Source organism: Mobula hypostoma, chromosome 29, assembly GCF_963921235.1.
Source record: "Mobula hypostoma chromosome 29, sMobHyp1.1, whole genome shotgun sequence".
In the NCBI taxonomy this organism is placed as follows: Eukaryota; Metazoa; Chordata; class Chondrichthyes; order Myliobatiformes; family Myliobatidae; genus Mobula; species Mobula hypostoma.
The window spans coordinates 14,775,332-14,793,807 of NC_086125.1; the positions used below are offsets into that span (position 1 = coordinate 14,775,332).

General features: G+C 40.0%; 1 protein-coding gene across 4 annotated transcripts in view; it reads right to left on the reverse strand.

The window, feature by feature from the left end:
• Positions 1-18,476, reverse strand: part of LOC134339458 (EVI5-like protein) — a 275,292-nt gene that overhangs the window by 191,378 nt on the left and 65,438 nt on the right. For all 4 annotated transcript variants that reach the window (XM_063035989.1, XM_063035988.1, XM_063035987.1 and 1 more), the window contains exons 4-5: positions 14,492-14,681; positions 6,117-6,341 (exon numbers count right to left, since the gene is read on the reverse strand). In XM_063035989.1, coding sequence (XP_062892059.1) covers positions 6,117-6,341; positions 14,492-14,681 — 415 coding nt within the window. The remainder of the gene's footprint in view (positions 1-6,116; positions 6,342-14,491; positions 14,682-18,476) is intronic.

Consider the following 18,476-nt stretch of genomic DNA (forward strand, 5'->3'; position numbering starts at 1 on the left):
GGACCGTTCGGCTCCTTTACGGACTTTACCTAATAAATCTGCAAATTTGATTAATTTTTTCCTTTCTGATTCTGGGTCGACGGACATTTGGCGTTTTCTGCATCCTCAGGAAAAAGATTTTTCCTTCTTTTCACATGTTCATCATTCCTATTCAAGAATTGATTATTTTTTCATTGATTCTCGTCTCATTCCTTCAGTGATTAAATGTGATTATGATTCTATAACCATTTCGGATCATGCTCCACTTAAGCTTTCTATTAAAATTATGGCCAATATACCAAACAATAGACAATGGCGTTTTAATTCGCTGTTGCTTCAGGACTCGGACTTTGTTAATTTTATGAATGAACAGATTGAGCTTTTTTTTTACAATTAACCATACAGAAGATATTTCGGTTAACACTCTTTGGGACACTTTTAAAGCCTATATTCGGGGTCAGATTATTTCGTATTCCGTTGCTTTGAGGAAGAAACAGAAGCAGGAGGAGATGGTAATTGTGGACAAGATTAAAGAAATTGATAAGAAATATGTTATGGCTCCTTCTGAGGAGCTATACAAACAAAGAACTGAACTTCAAATGGAACACAGTTTACTACTCTCGTCCTCGATTGTAAACCAATTAAAGAAAACAAGAAGTGATTTTTATGTTCACAGTGATAAAATTGGCAAGCTGCTGGCTAATCAATTGAAATCTAATTATGTTAAATCTCAAATCAATCAGATTTATAACCAAAATGATCGATTGATATTGGATCATGTGGGGATTAATCAAACCTTTTGTGATTTTTATTCTTCTTTATACCAATCAGAGTCTCCTCGAGATTCTAAATATATGAATGATTTTTTAGATAAGTTAGACTTCCCTCTGATTTCACAGGATATGTCTTCTTTATTAGATACTTCCATTACAATGGATGAGATTAAGAATGTTATTTTTTCTATGAATCTGGGGAAAGCTCCTGGCCCTGATGGGTTTACCGTTGAATTTTATAAATGTTTTGCTTCTTTATTGATTCCTTGGCTCTATAAGGTTTTTGAGGCTTCTTTGAAACTTGGTAAACTTCCGGAATCTTTTAATAGAGCATCAATTTCTTTAATACTAAAGAAGGATAAAGACCCTGCTCAATGTGCATCTTATAGACCAATATCTTTATTAAATGTTGATTCTAAAGTTTTTTCTAAGTTATTAGCAAATAGACTAGAAAAAGTACTTCCTTCTATTATTTCGGAAGACCAAACGGGTTTTATTAAAGGTCGTTACTCTTTTTATAATATTCGTACATTGTTAAATATCGTTTATACTCCCTCACAAAATGTTCCTGAGTGTGTTATTTCTTTAGATGCCGAGAAAGCTTTTGATAGAGTAGAATGGCCTTATTTATTTAAGGTGCTTGAAATGTTTAATTTTAGCTTGAAATTTATATCCTGGATTAAACTGTTATATTACTCCCCTGTAGCCTCGGTTCGTACTAACTCCTTAAACTCACCTTTTTTTCCTCTCTTTCGTGGTACTCGACAAGGCTGTCCTCTTAGTCCCCTATTATTTGATATTGCATTAGAACCTCTTGCAATTGCTATTCGAGAATCTTTAAATATTACTGGGATAACTCGGGGATTAAAGTCCCATAAATTATCACTCTATGCTGATGATTTACTTTTATATATTTCTAATCCTGAGAGATCCATTCCTGCTGTTTTAGAGTTATTAGCACAATTTGGTCTTTTCTCAGGTTATAAATTAAATCTTAGTAAGAGTGAACTTTTTCCGATTAATAAACATCTTCCCTTATATTATAAATTTCCATTTAAATTGATTAATAATTACTTTTCATATCTTGGGATTAAAATTACTTGTAAACATAAAGATTTATTTAAGACTAACTTTTTACCATTAATAGACCATATTACTCAACTTTCATCTAAATGGTTTCCCTTATATTTAACTTTGATTGGTCGTATTAATGCAGTTAAGATGTTTTTTTTGCCAAAATTTTTATATGTGTTTCAGGCATTACCAATTTTCGTTCCTAAATCTTTTTTTGATAAAGTTGACTCTAAAATTTCTTCATTTATTTGGCAGAACAAGAATCCGAGACTGGGTAAAATACATTTACAGAAAGCTAAGAGAGATGGAGGTTTAGCATTACCTAACTTTAGATTTTATTATTGGGCTATTAATATTCGACATATGAAATTTTGGTTACTTGACCGGGACATACTATTTATTCCTAAATGGGTAGCATTGGAATTACAATCTGTTCAGGGTTATACACTTGGTTCTATTTTAGGTTCCTCTCTTCCTTTTGATTCGAAACGTCTTAAGCAGGTCTCTAACCCGATAGTTAAATATGCTTTGCGCATTTGGTTTCAATTCAGAAAATTTTTTGATCTTAATCAATTCGGGTTAGCGATTCCTATTTTAGGTAACATATTTTTTCCTCCCTCTTTTACGGATCGCGCTTTTCAAACTTGGAAGACTAAGGGTATTTTACGGTTTTTGGATTTATTTTTAGATGGTTCCCTTATGTCTTTTGAACAATTATCTAATAAATATAACTTATCAAGAATACATTTTTTTAGATATTTACAAGTTAGAAATTTCCTAAGTACTATACTTACTTCCTTTCCAATGCTTCCTCCTATATATATTTTAGATTCGATAATTAACCTTAATCCATGTCAGAAAGGTGCATCGGCTATGATTTATAATATTATTATGAAACTTAGGAAAGCTCCATTTGATAAGATTAGGGTAGATTGGGAACAGGAATTGGGGCTTACCATTTCTGTGGATGATTGGGGGCAGATTTTACAATTAGTTAATACTTCCTCTATTTGTGCTAAACATTCCCTAATTCAATTTAAAGTGGTTCATAGAGCACATATGTCCAAAGATAAGTTAGCGCGTTTTTACTCGCATATTAATCCTTTCTGTGATAGATGTTCGGGGCAGATAGCCTCTTTAACTCATATGTTTTGGTCTTGCCCTACTTTGGAAACTTTTTGGAGAGATATTTTCAATATTATTTCTAAGGTATTAAATATAGATATCTCTCCTCACCCTATTACTGCTATCTTTGGACTACCTAAAATTTCTAGTAATCTTTCCCCTTCAGCCCGTAGAATGATTGCATTTCTTACTTTAATGGCGAAAAGATGTATTTTACAACATTGGAAAGAGCTTAATGCTCCAACTACCTTTTTTTGGTTTTCTCAGACGATTTTATGTTTGAATCTGGAGAAAATTAGAAGTAACCTTTATGATTCTTCATTTAAATTTGAACAGATTTGGGGACCTTTTATTCGATATTTTCATTTAATGTAATATTTACCCTTCTTGTTTTTTCTTCACTGTTTTAATGGAGGTCGGGATTGAGGACGTGATTTTAAGTTTAACTCTGTTTGGTTTCAAGTTAGCCCATTGCTTTGCTTTGCTTTTAGTTAGTTGCACGGTGGGTTTTTTTTTTGGGGTTTTTTTTTTCTTTTTTTTTCCATTGATATATATAAAATCTAGTATACTATTATGTTATCTTGGTTTCTTATGCTTAAATTACATTGTTTGTAGTATTTTCTTTTTGGTATTGTTATCTTTTGGAATTTTATTATACTTTAACATTGTATTAATGTTTATATGGCTTACCTTTTTTGTATACTTACTCAATAAAAAGATTTAAAAAGAAAAAGAAAGAAAGACAGCCTAACATCGGCCTCTGTGACAGAGATCACAGGGTCATCAGGTGCAGCAGGGATCTTCACAGCTGTAGTTATATTCTTCCTTTCAAAGCAGGCATAGAAGGCGTTGAGTTCATCTAGAAGTGCAGCATCGCTGCCATTCATGCTATTGGATTTCACTTTGTAGGAAGTAAAGCAAATCCTGCCAGAGCTGTCGTACATTCGATGTCGCCTCCAACCTCATTCGAAATTGTCTGTTCGCGCTTGAAATAGCCCTCCGCAAATCATACCTGGTTTTCTGGTTCAGGCCTGGGTCACCAGACTTTGTACTTACCATGTTTATTTCTACGAACATGGTCCAGTCTGTATGTTCCCCGAGGGGCCATGGTGACACACAGGTGGAATTTGGGTAAAATGGCAGAATAAGTATCAGGTTTAATATCACCAGCATATACATGAAATTTGTGACTTTGTGGAGCAGTGTAATGCAATACATGATAATAGAGAAAAAAAACTGAATTACTATCTATTAGTGCAAAAATAGAAATTAAAAAGTAGTGAAGTAGTGTTCATGGGTTCAATGCCCATTGAGAAATCAGATGGCAAATGGGAAGAAGCTATTCCTGAATCACTGAGTGTGTGCCTTCAGGCCTCAGTATCTCCTTCCTGATGATAGCAATGAAAACAAGGCATGACCTGGGTGACAGGGGTCCTTAATGATGGATGCCACCTTTTTGAGGCATTGCTCCTTAAATATTTCTTGGATACTAAGGAGGCTAGTGCCCATGATGGAGCTGAACAAATTTACAACTCTCTGCAGCTTACTTCAATCCTGTGCAGGAGCCCTACCTACCCAGGAATACCAGAGAGTGATGCAGCCAGTTAGAATGCTCTCCACGGTTCATCTGTAGAAAATTCTGAGTGTTTTTGGTAACATACCAAATCTACTCAAACTCCTAATGAAATATAGCTGCTGTTGCATCTTCTTTGTAGCTGCACTGATTATGGTGGATCCAGGTTAGCACTTCAGAGATATTGACATCCAGGACTAACATGAGGCAATTCCTTAGGCAAGAACTGATTCTGGCCATGAGCAACCACTCAATGCACTTCATCACAGTAGATATGAGTGCAACTGGGCAATAGCTACTGAGCAATACACACAAAGTCCTGGAGGAACTCAGCAGGTCAGGCATCATCTATGGAAATGAATAAACAGTTGATGTTTCGAACAGAGACCCTTCACCTGGACTGGAAAGGAAGGGGGAAGATGCCTGAATGAGGTTGTGGGGGGAGGGGAAGGAGGACAAGCTAGAAAGTGATGGGTAAAGCTAGGTGGCTGCAGAAACAGGATGAAGTAGGAAGCTGGGAGGTGACAAGTGGAACCTACAAAGGGCTGGAGATAAAGGAACCTGATGAGAAAAAGGGAAGAAGATGGGGCATTAGGGGGATGTTATAGGCAGGTGAGGAGAAGTAGTAAGAAGCTGAAGTAGGAAACTGAAGAAGAGGGAAGGTGAGGGGAAAACTCCCAAAAGTTGGAGAGATCTATGTTTATCTCATCAGGTTGGAGTTTACCTGGATGGAATATGAGATGCTGCTCCTCCATCCTGAGAGTGGCCTCATCATGGCAGAAGAGGAGACCATGTACCAACATATTGGAAATGGAAGGGAAATAGGAATTAAAATGGTCGGCCACCAGGAAATTCTTTTTTTTTCTAGATGGAGATGCTGGACATAGTGGTCCAGTCATTAAGTCATTGAACCCTGCTATGTTTGGGCACTGGTCGTCAACCTTTTGAAGCAGGTGGGAACCTCCCACTGCAGCAGTGAGAGATTGAAGATGTGCTTGAACATTCCCACCTGTAGGTTGAAACGGGTTTTCAGTGCCCTACCAGGTATACCATCAGGGCCTGACGCCTTGCGAGGGTTCATCCTCTTGAAAGATGTTCTGAGATGTTCTGATGTCGACATCCAAGACAGAGATCACAGGGTCACAATATGTTGCATGAATTTGCACGTGTTATTTACCCTCCCAAAGCAGTTGATACTTTTCTGGATGGCTATTGTGTTATTCATTAGAACAACAAGGTTCCTGTAGCTGGCAATGTTTTTCATCTCTATCAGTCACGTTCTATTCCTAAATCATAGACAACTTTCTTAACTGTAATCCCTTTATTTTGTTACACTCTACTTCAGTTTTGGGAGCAGAGGGCATTATCAGAGATTAGGGATGCCATTGATTGGAGAAGCCTCAAGAAAATTTAAACTTTACTTGGATGAGTATGTTATACTGTAACTTATTAGGCTAAAGTCTTATTTGGTACATTAGATTAGAGGGGATTGTTCTGTATAAGACAATATAACAAGTGGACTAAATGGCTGTCATTTGTACCCAAAATTTATATGTACCTACAAGCGATCTAGAGTAAATCCTGTCTCTCACCTTCATAACATTGAATAGCACCTCCTGTCCAAGACTGTCTTGTCCTTTAAAGAATTCGTGCTCTGGGTAGGTCCGTGCAATGTCTCTCCGGATCAGCTTCTCACAAGGCGAGGTCATCTTTAGCAGCTCTGAATACTGGTTTTTCACAGGCATATCAGTTGCATTGCATAGCAACTGCCAAACGATCCCACGGAAATGGTGTGGAATTCCTTTCCGAATCAGTTCCTGAAAATAAGTGAAAATCTTTTAACTTTCTCTCTCATTTAATGTTTCCCAGTACCACTGGAAGTGACACAAATACCTAGTCATACACCTGAGAATCCCAGTCGGAAGCAGCCGGAAAGATGATCACAGTTAGGCAAAATGTCTCTCAACGCTGACAGCTTTTGCTAACTCCAGTACAGGTTATTGGTTGACTTCATGAAGCGGAAAGTGTAGCCAATTAACCACAGTCTTAGAAACATGGAAGATAGCTGCAGCATTCCGTGTCTGAAGAAAAGAACATTGCCATCAACTTCAGGATCAAGTACCCTTCCTATTAAGCAATTACTTATTTATTTAGTGATACAGTGCGGAGTCAGCCCTTCCGACCCTTCGAGCCACACAGATCCCCATTTGCACTCTCTCAGCAACGTTCCGTTTAGTAAGGATATTTTCCATGGCAAAATACAATTCAGAGCTAATAATCCAGTTACTGAGGCCTTTCAGGTAAGGCTGTAGGGTGTATAAACTGCCTGCACTTGCTTATCTCTCCAGGTTTCTCTTCCTGACCATTGTCATCAATTCCAGCCCACACACTGGATTAGATCATTTTTCCCCCCCGTGCACCCTTCAAGAATTTACCTTCAGCCTGAATTTCAATGATGCCTTTTAAACAGAGGAAGCACTGTGTATAACACATATGGGAGGAGGAAATGCTACATTACACACGAATACTAGCCCTGAACTGAAGCGTAGGACACTAAACCAATGACAATGACCCCACTGCACGGATTCTGATCAGAATATCTGCAGTTGGGTTTTCATTTTGTTAGCAGTCTCCACAATAAAGTACTTTACTTCAAATAAGTCCTCTCTTGCAAGTACAATCCTTGACTGCTCCTGGAACCCAGATTAACCTTTCTGCCCCCTCACTGTCTCAAAGTTGTCAGAGATTAGATAATACAAGTGGTAATTTCTTTTTAATAAATAGTAAGAAGTACAAAACTAATGATATAGAAGCAGAGGTAAAATGGACAGCCTGAGGAAAGCACAATTCTGATTTGATGGAGATGGATGTGAGAGTGCAGAGGAACATCTGGAAAACTTCTGAAATGCCCACTTCGCTGCCGCTACTACTGTGTGGTAACCGTAATCTCTAGAGCAGAAGGCCCCGAAATCCTCGGCTTTGCTTGTTTCAGCGGCCGGCGTGAGGTCGAAGGCACTCGGGAGGCTGTATCGGAAGGGCTGGTCGGAGGCTCGAAGTTTTCGGACGGACAGGCTCAGTGTCGGCTGTGGTTGGCTGCTTCCAAGGTATTGGCAAATTGACGGTGGCTGGAGGCTTATGGCAGGGAGTTTTTCCCTTTTGCTGCTGCAATCGCACAGACACCTGAAGAGCAGACTATCTGTTGGATGGAAGTGACTGATAGAGGCAGATGCCAAGTTTTTAAGCTCACCAGTGGAAGGTGGTGCTTTAGCACTGCTGGCCCACCACCTCGAGGGAGTCTTGATCATAAGTGGGCCGAAACTGCTGAAGACAGCTGGCAGATCAACTGATGATCCCACTGGTGATAGCACAGGACAGTTAACATCTTAGTCCAAGTGTATTTTTAACTCTAGGGGGCAATGTCAGAGGTAGTTTTTTTTTTAAAAACACAGTGTGTGTTAGTTACGTGGAATGTGCTTGCCGGGGTGCTGGTCGTCATCATGGCTATCCCTCGAGGTCGAGGATGATGGTCATCATTCTGTTGATCTACTTATGGGCTCTCAAGTGGCTTATGAGTCCAATCTTGGTTTCTTCCGCACTCAGGACAAGTAGTAGAGGGCAATGTATTAAGGATATTCAAGAGAAAATGAAAGGCTAGTGGAGGGAAAGGTTAAACTGAGTAGGTTAAAGAGTCTGCACAATATCATGGGCTGAAGGGACTCTGCTATACTGTACTGTTCTATTTTCTTTGTTCTAATCATCTTTGACCCATATCACAAACAACACTCTCATGCCATTTACTCTCTTCAACTTCAGCTCTTCTTGTTGCTGTAGTATGCATCCATCTAGCCTCTCCTAGCACATTCCCTGTAAAACAGATCACCCGAAACTCTTTCCATGCCACATCTTAATACTCACAGGTTGCATTCTCCCATTATTTGTGCTTGATGACCTTCACTAGCTCTTTGGTTAACCAATGCACTTAATTTTAAAATTCTCAACTAGGTTTTCGAACCCTTCCGTGCTTCAGCTCTCCATTACCAATTCTCTTCACACACTACAGGTCAATTGACCAGGGAGAATAATAGCTTAGCATGGATTAGATGGGCCAAAGGGCACGTTTCTGAGCTGTAGTACTCTATGACTCCATCTTTGAGAGTTATCAAAACCCCATCCAATTCTAACCTCATAAAAATATTCATAACTCCACCAGCTTCAGGTGCTAAGACTCCAAGCTCTAGATCTCCCTTCCCTCCAAGATGCTGCTAAAAAGCTCTCCATCTTGAGGGCCTGAATGTGAAGTAATATTATAAAAAGAATATTAAATTATCAAAGGGATAGATAAGATAGAGGCAGGAAAGTTGTTAGCACTGGTAGGTAAGACTAGAAATAGGGAACATAGCCTCAAGATTCGGGGGAGTACATTTAGGATGGAGATGAGGAGGAATTGCTTTTCCCAGAGAGTGGTGAATCTGTGGAATTCTCCGCCCAGTGAAGCAGTGGAGACTACCTCAGTAAATATATTTAAGACAAGGTTAGTTAGATTTTTGCATAGTAGGGGAATTAGGGGCTATAGAGAAAAGACAGTTAGGTGGAGATGAGTCCATGGCCAGATCAGCCATGATCTTACTGAATGGTGGAGCAGGCTCGATGAGCCAGATAGCCTATTCCTGCTCCTATTTCTTATGTTCTATAATATCCCTAGGACAGCACCGGCAGAGAAACAAGGGCCAGAGCCTGCTGAATTGCATGCAGCATGTTAACAATGTTTTTGCAACTGAATGAGATCACCTTAAGAAAGGTAACAGCATAAAGTTGAAGTGTTGACAGCTGTCAGAGCATACTCTGTTTAAGCCAGCTGTTAAAAGCTAGATGTTTTGATTGCTTGGCATCCAGAAGCATTAAAGCAATCCAAAAATATTTTTGAAACATTTAATGTCATTTAAAAAATTGAAACAAAAATGCATAAAAATAGTCAAACTATTAGAAAATATAACATTTTTGAATAATTACCCTACCAGTCCTTTAAGAAGGACCTCTATTCATGTCGTAATTACCATGAAAGTTTGCAGGGAATTGCCACAATTTCTACAAATATTCTGAAATTCAGCATTGGAATGTGTTAGAACAAACTTTTGAACTTGAGCATTTTTAGGATATCTGCAACAATGCGTATGATTATACAGGGAAATGTAGCCGGTTGCAGAATTGCACAATGTGCCAGTATCCCACCGTAATCAGGGCAATATCTTCTTGGTGATAGTCAGCTTTTAACGTTTAATTTCTTTGAACATTTTTGCAATGAGACTAGCATTACTTGGAAAGAATAAAAACAGAGAACGGTGGAAACACGAGTGGGCCAGGCAGCATCTGCTTAGAGTGAAACAGAGTTTATGACGCAGGTCATGGACTATTCATTGGAATTGAGAAAAAAGCAGCAGGAAAGGGTAGGGGTTAGAGAGAACAGAGGGAATATTTATGGTAGGGTGAAGACCAAGGTCATTCAGTGAACAATTATTTTTGGTGTTGTCTAGTTAATAGGCGAGGCAGACAAAACAAATATGTTCAGGAACTGAGGGATTTACAACACATCAGTTGTTGGATATCTGAAAAAAAAACGAGTTCTGGAAACAATCAGATCTGGCACCAGTTTGCAGAGAAAAATGTTCAAGTTAGTTGGCATCAAAACTAGGTAATGTTGGGACAAAGAGAAGAAGCTGCCTGACACACTGAGTATTTTTAGCATTTTCCACTTTTGTTTTATGATTTTTAGCACCAACTGTTTTTTTGACTTTCTATTCCATAAATAGAAGCATTATAATGCAGAGATGCTTAGACTGGAATTCCTATCTGAATGTGGATGATGCAAAATCCTTCCCCTGGTGCTCAGCCTAAGATGGTGAGAAATGTCAAACTTTTAACATTCATGTGCACATATAAGCAAAGCAGAGAATATACCATTTGTGGCATTTGAGAATAATATGGGACTCTTGAACTTTCATAGAATTTGAATATAGAATGGTTATAGCAGAAGAGGAAATTCAGCCCTGTTGACAGATCACATCGCATATAAGTAAAAATGTTTTACCCCTGTCCTCCAGGCACCTTCTGTACACAATTTTAAACTATGAACCCCTAGTTCTTGAACTAACTACTCATGGGAACCAGGTCTCTACTTACCTCAGAACCATCTTAGTATACAGAAGATACAAGTTACAGCTGATGCTGGAATTTGGAGCAACAGGTAATCTGCTGCAGGAATGTGGGGGAGGGTGGGGGAGTAACATTTGCTGAGAAAAGAAGGAATTTGTGATGTTTTGGGTTTCACATCTAAAAGAGCAGCGGGGAGATGACCAATATAAGAAGAAGAGGGTGAGGAGTGACTCAAGGCCTAGGGCTGATTGGTGAATTGTGGAAGGGTAATGGATGACAGACAGATCAAGCCAGGAGGGTGACGGGAGAGGGAGAGGTGGAGATGGGAGACGGAGGCAAGCGAGTGCAGGTAGATGATAGCTGGAGGCAGGGGAAAAAGAGAGGCAGACGGATCAAGGAGAGAATGGGAGGATGAAGGAGGGGTACAGCTGCTGGAGAGAGATAAGCAGGCATACAAAAAGCTGGAACTTCGTAAGCAAGAAAGGTGATAACGGGAAGCATTAGGGGGGAGCTGAAAGGCAGATAGAACCAGGATCAGATGGGGGGGAGGGAGAAAAGAGTCAGTGGGTAGAATGTATGGGTAGTATGTGGAAGGAAACAATGAGGGAGGGCATGAAAATGGGTGATTAAAATGGAAGGAGGATCAGGAGGAGAGAAACTGCAGGTGTGGGTTATCGGAAATTTCATGCTCTTACCATTGGTTTGTAGACTACATACGCAGAACATGAAGTGTTGTTTCTCTCTTTTGTGGTGGCCCTCACCCTGGCGGTGGAGAAGGCTGAGGATGGCTAGGTTGATGTGGCAATGTGAAGAGGAAATTAAATGCCATGCAGCTGGGAGCTGGGGATGGATACTGTAGACAGAATGTAGGTGTTCTGCAAAATGGTTGCCCAGCCTGCACTTGGTCTGATCAATGACTTGAAGGCCACATTGTGAGAACCTAATGCTACAAACAAGGTTTGCGGAGGAGCACGTGAATCTTTGTCTCACCTGGAAGGGCTGTCTGGGACCCTAGATGGTGTTGAAAGAGGTGGTGCAAGGACAAATGTTGCACCTCCTGAGGTAAAAGATGAAGTGCCTGAGGTCAGGGAAGGGTGGATGGGGCAGGATGAGCGGACCTGAGTCATGGAAGGAGGGATACCTACGCAAGGTGGAATGGGTTGAGGAGGAGAAAGTAAGGCTGCTGGTGGGATTTCACTGCAGCTGGATAAAAAATTGTGATGGAGCGTAGGTGATGATTAGGGGAAATCTGTTGTGTCCAAAGCAGGGGTTCCCAATTTTTTTTATACCATGGAGCCTTACCATTAACCATGGGAACAGAAGTCTCAGAGATAGAGGAAATGTGAAAGAAAGCTCTGTCAACCATGGTGGAAGGGAAGCACTGCTCTCTGGGGAAAAAAAAGGACATTTCAGATATCCTGGAATGGAAGCCTCATCATGAGAGTAGATGCAGTGAATTTGGAGAAATTGGTGTCCTTCCAAGAGCCAAGGTGGGAAGAGGTGTTGTGTAGGTAGTTGTGGGAGTCAGTAATTTGTGCACATTCATTAAGACCTCCCTTCAGCCATCTTTCTTCTAAGGAGAAGGACCCTAGTTTCACCATTCTGAGATTATAGCTGAAATCAGGATTTTCAAATTCAAAAGCAAGCTGCCTCTTTACAGCATGTTGTACTTACAATTAAAGGTGATATAAATCGGTACTTCATGACAGAGCCTGATTATCTAACCCATACTATATGTGGCAGAATTAGTTCAGGTCTGACAATATATTCACATAAAACATTTAGCTTCTGGTCAACTTAATCAGGTCATGATTTTTGCTTTGCATTACTATGTGTTCTCTGACCTTGAAGAGTATATGGGGTTCCATTCATAAGTAAGATCAACAGCTTGCTTGAGATAGAGTTAAGGTGATTTTCAGGTTGAGTCAGAAAATAAAATGCAGCTATGGCTGGGGTTGGCTTTTGACTGGTCTTGGTGTAGTGTTAATATTATAGCCAAACACAACTCCATCTCACAGTCACAATTCTCAACCAGCAGCAGGATGTTTTCATCCCCAAGGGTCACAACTTTGTTCTTATTGTTGAGGACAACAGAATGCAGACATATCCCGGGATATAAATACCTGCATCTCTGGTCGAGAAACAAGAAAGAATAGTGTTGGAGCTTGACTTTGATCCAAATGACAAACGATTTTACTGTCAATTCCTCATTAGATTTGGCACAAGTTGATAATCATTAAGAACAGGGTCAAATAAAATGAGTTTAAGTAACAAAGCCCCTACATTTTTCCTTCCACTTGAGAAAGGTATTGTAAATATAAGTAAGAGTACTAATTCAGATTCAAGCACTAATGTAACATTATTTGAAAAGCCATGTCTTTCCTGTACCCCTATGTCACTTATGTTAAATTTACAAACCAGAAGCAGGCTCTAAGCTTTTATCTGTATGTTAATCACATCCGTATTTTGGCATGTCAGTGTGACAACTATTGGAAAGTAAATCCCACAGATCATCCAATTGGTATTTTTACAGCAAAATGACTGTTGCAGGAGCAGAACGGTAGGGAACAAACTGGAGATTGCTATGTGAAAGCAGGAAGTAGTGCTGAGGTTCTAAATGTTTATTGAGGAAGGTGAACGTGATGAAGCTGTGGTGAACAAGGGCTTGCCAAATTACTGTTCATCTACAGTGTGATATGTAATAGATAAATAGGAAACCCTGGAAAGAATGGGAGGTGTTAAAATCAAACAGGTACAGCACCATGGCCATAGTTACTTTTGCAATGAAATGGAGTTGGAAGTAAGGCCACAGAGGATGATGAGTGGCTACGAGGAACAATTTTGAAAGTTAATAGTTGACAAAATTTCTAAGTGTGGCAAACAACAAAGGTGCTCCAGCAGGCATCAGAAGTTAGACATACAGAAGAAAATAATCCAAATAGAAATCTGAAGACCATATATTCTGATATAAAGAAAGATGACATTCATGCTAAGTTGTACCATTTAAAGTGAGTGCAGAAAATACAAGACTGAGATCTTTGCAGATGCCAGGACTCGTCAACAAAACCCTTAATCAAGAGACCCTGATTTATGGTCATCTTGTACAATAGCAGGGGTTCACCTGCAGTACTCCACTTCTTGGAAGTACACTTCAAAAGTGTAAGTAAATTAAGGTTGAAAAAATGATTTACTGGAATGGTTTCAAGAATGCAGGATTGGAGAGGTGTATGGTTGAACACACTCTCCTTATAGCAGCAAGGTATAACAGTTGATTTTGTAGAAGTTGTAAGTTCAGGAAGATTTTAAGTGCACCATTTACAATTAAAGAGTTAATAATAGGACAGGTTAAGGTGAGTGGCACAAAAAGCAGGTGACAGAACAACCTACTTCTGTAATCTACCGTCACATGGTTAAATAATCACTTTTTAATGTAAAACTGTAAAGTCTGCAACTTCTGCATATTTCTTATCTCGAGTATTCCACTTGAAATGTGGTTAAGCTAGGTTCAGTCCCTACGTTACAAGGAGAACCTTAAGTTTAAAGAAAGCATGCCTTTCCTTTGAATTAAAAGTATATCCAAACACTGACAACCTAAAAAATAGAAACAGAAAATATTAGGATTCGAAAGCAGGATGGATCACTCAAACTTGTAAGCCATTTCCTCTTCCTTTAACTGGCCAATATTAACTCAGTGTTTCTACGCAAGAAAAAACTCAGATTTGATGGCTCCTTTGGAAATGATAACCGGCTTTAAAAAGACTTTTCAATACCCCACTGATAAACTGCAGCAGTAACAAGCCCTGTCCATGTTCCTCACCCTCAGCAGCTTCTCTTTCTTTTTGCGAACTTCCTCCCATTCATTGATCAACCGACCCCACAGAATCCATGTGTCTTCCTCCAAGTGGCTCAAGTTGCTCGAAGCGGAGGAGCTTGACACAAGGGAGCCGCTGCTGTTCCGCCGCGATCCATTCACAGACCGCAATGACTTGCTGTCCGCTTCCAGCAACCTGGTAAACGTTAGAGATTTATAATTGAATTCAAAACATAATGGAAATTTAATGCTTATTAAATATTCAGAATACATCAATAATTACTCACTGTATTAAGGATGGACAGTATTTCAATATGAATGCTGCTTTGCGCTAACAATAGCAATTAAAAGTCAACAGTTTAAGTAAATCACAAAAGGCAAGTATCAATAATACAGAATAATGTATGACGTCCTTCCCTACATTTCCATCCTAGCATATCCCAAACAAAAATCTCTGAAGACCATTTCACTGGAACCCAGGAAACAGCTATTTTTGTCTTCACATCCTAACATTAACTTTTTTCTACATCATCAGATCTGAGTATGGAAACATGCCTGCTCAGTGGATCAAAAATCAAACACTCAAATACATCAACACACATAAAATACTGGAGGAACGTTGACTGTACTTTTTTCTAGAGATGCTGCCTAGCCTGCTGAGTTCCTCCAGCATTTTGTCTGTGTTGCTCGGATTTCCAGCATCTGCAGATTTTCTCTTGCTTGTGACCTAAATACATCTCTACACTTCTACCACAGTGGCCCAGACTAAAGCAAACCATTACAGCAAACTAGCTGCAGCCAGCCTGAAATAAGGCTTCAAAGCTCATAACCACAGAACATTTACCCAAATCTTCTATGTTTTCCTTCAGTACCTGTGTCCTTGTATTATCCATTCGAGGAGAATATTTCACAAAATTAGTGGATCAATGGTGACACTGGTGCTATATGGCAACCTTTTGCAGCCAGCTCACAAATCTACTAGGTATACATCTTCTAAACTGTTATTGAAGCAATCTTCATCTTGTAATTTCCCTTTAAGAAACATACTCCTGAAGGACTTGGCAAATTTGTCCTCAGAAATGCTGGTACGCACCTGGAAGTGGACAGATGTCTACTACTATAGGAAAAGAGGGTACCATGGAGGACTTTAGGCCAGACTGAACTGACAGGGAACATGACCACCAGTCCCTATCATCCTCCTGACCAATGTTTAGTTACTGGGGAATAAGTCAAAGGAGCTACAGGTAAAATTAGTGTATGGGGGGGAAATGCGGAATTGCTGAGCTCCCTGTTCTGCTGAAACGTGGCTCACACCCCACACTCCGGACATGGCGCTCTAGCCTGAGAAGTTCTCAATCTACCAGATAGATTGGACAATAAACTCACCATGGTGCTCAGACGTAGCAGTCTTGTCTCACTCTTTTCTTTCCAGCTGGAGCATCTAATGATTAAATGCCAACTGTTCTACCTACCAAGAGTTCTCCACTGTGATCCTGACTGTAGTTTATATACCACCTAAGGCAAATGTCAAGCAAGCATTGAGTGCCATGACTAACAAGCAATTAAGGGCCTACCCTGATGCCTTTCACATTCTTGTTGGAAACTTGAATCAGGCTAGCTGAAGAAATCTCTGCACAACTACTATCAGCATATCACCTGTAGCACGAGAGAACCCAACACACTTGGCCACAGCTATACTACCATCAAGAATGACGACCATTCAATCCCTCGACTGCCTTTTGAAGAATCTTATCATCTGGATGTTCTCCTCCTACCTGCATGCAGGCAGAGACGAAAGAAAAAGACACCAGAGGTAAGGGCAATAAAGAGGTGGTCGCGGGAGGCAAAGCAGTGGCTACAGGACTGCTTCAAGTCGGCAGACTGAGCAATATTCAAGAACTCAACAGGGGACCTGAATGAATACAACAAGGTTGTCACCAACTTTACAAAAATGCTCGTAGACAAGTGTGCCCCCATAAAATCATTCAGAATCTTCCCCAACCAGAAGCCCTAGATAAACCAACAGTTATGAAAACTGCTTAGTGCTAGATCAGTGGTGTTCAGGACTGGCGAACCAGGAAAGATCAAAGAGTCTGGGTATGACCTCCAGAAAGCCAGCTCACATGCAGTGTGGCAATTCCAGACCAAACTTGAAAGATGTTCGAAGGGTTTGACTGCCATTAGCTCCTACAAAACAAAACCAAGCAGCATATATGAAAACAAAGTTTTGCTCCCAGATGAGCTCAAAGCCTTTTCTGCTCAATTTGACTGACAGAACATGGAGACACCTTCACAAGCCATTACAGCCTCCAATGCCCGTGTTTTCATTCTCTGAGACCAACGTGAGAGCATCCTTTAGCAGGATGAATCCACGGAAAGCCTCTGGCTCAGGTGGTGTATCTGGCTGAGTAGTGAAGACCTTTGCTAGTCAACTGGCTGGAGTGTTTACAGACAGCTTCAATTTTTCACTTTGGCATTTAGAGGTATCCACCTACGTTAAGGAGACTTCAATCGTACCAGTGCTCAAGAAGAATACAGTACACTGCCTCAGTGATTATCATCCCGTAGCACTTACATACACTGTGATGAAGTTCATTGAGAGGCTTATCAACTCCTGTCTAAGGAATGACTTAGATTCACTCCAATTTGCCTACCATCACAACAGCTCAATAGGAGATCCCATTTCATTGGCTCTTCACTCAACCCTGGAACATCTGGACAATGAAAATGCATATATCAGGATGCTCATCATTAACTGCAGCTCAGCATTCAACACTAGCATCCCCTTAAAACTCATCACCAAGCTCCGAGACCTGGTCTTCATTGACTCCATATGCAACTGGATCCTCAATTTCCTCACTTGCAGACCTCAGAGAGTACACATTGGCAACAACAGCTGTTCCACAATCACCATCAGCATAGCCGCACCATAAGGTTGTGCGCTTAGACCCCTGCTCTACTCACTTCACACCTAAACTTATGGGGCTAAGTACAGTTCCAATGCCTTTTGGAAGTTTGCTGATGATGCCAGTCTTGTTGGCCAAATCAAAGAACGTGATGAATCAGTGCACAGGATATCAAAAAACTGTTTAATTAGTGCCAAGACAACAACCTCTCACTCAATGTCAGCAAAAGCAAAGACCTGATTAGTTACTATCAGTAGAAGAAGCTGGAGGTCAATGAGCTAGTCCTTATTAATTGGAAGTAGAAAGAATCAGTAACTTTAAAGTCCTTGACCTTAGCATATTAGAGGATCTAATATTGGGACCAACATTTATGTGCCATCGCAATGAAGGCACAATGGTGCTTTTTCTTTCTTAGAACTTTATGTAGATTTGGCATGTTATCTACAACTTTGGCAAACTCTATAGATACACAGTGAAGAGTATTCTAACTAGTTGCATCGTGGCCTGATATGGAAGCAGCAATAGTGAGGATTGGAAAGGTCTACAGAAAGTGGTGGCTACAGCCCAGTCCACCACAGGAAAAGCCCTCTCCACTATTGTGCAATTATTAATACAGCACCACCACAAGAAAGCAACATCCGTCATCAAGGATACTGACCATCCAGGCCATGCTCTCTTCTCACCACTACCGTTGGGCAGGAGGTACAAGAGGCCTTAGGTCTCACACCACCAGGTTCATGAACCGTTATTACCCTACACCATCAGGCTCCTAAACTGGCGTGGATAATTTCACTCACCACAACCTTGTACTGATTCGAGTTGACAACTCATGTTGTCAGTTATTAATTATTTTTTAAAAAGTAGTTTTTTTTATTCGTAAAATTTTGTCTTCTTTTGCACGTTGGTTATTTTTCAGACTATTTATGCACAGCTTTTCATAAATTCTAGTGTATTTCTTTGTTTTCCTGGGAAGGCCTACAAGAAAATGAATCTTAAGTTGTATTTGGTAACAGAATACATACTTTGACAATTATTACATTTTAACTTTGAATCCACAATGTGTACCTTTCTCCAAGTCAAACCCC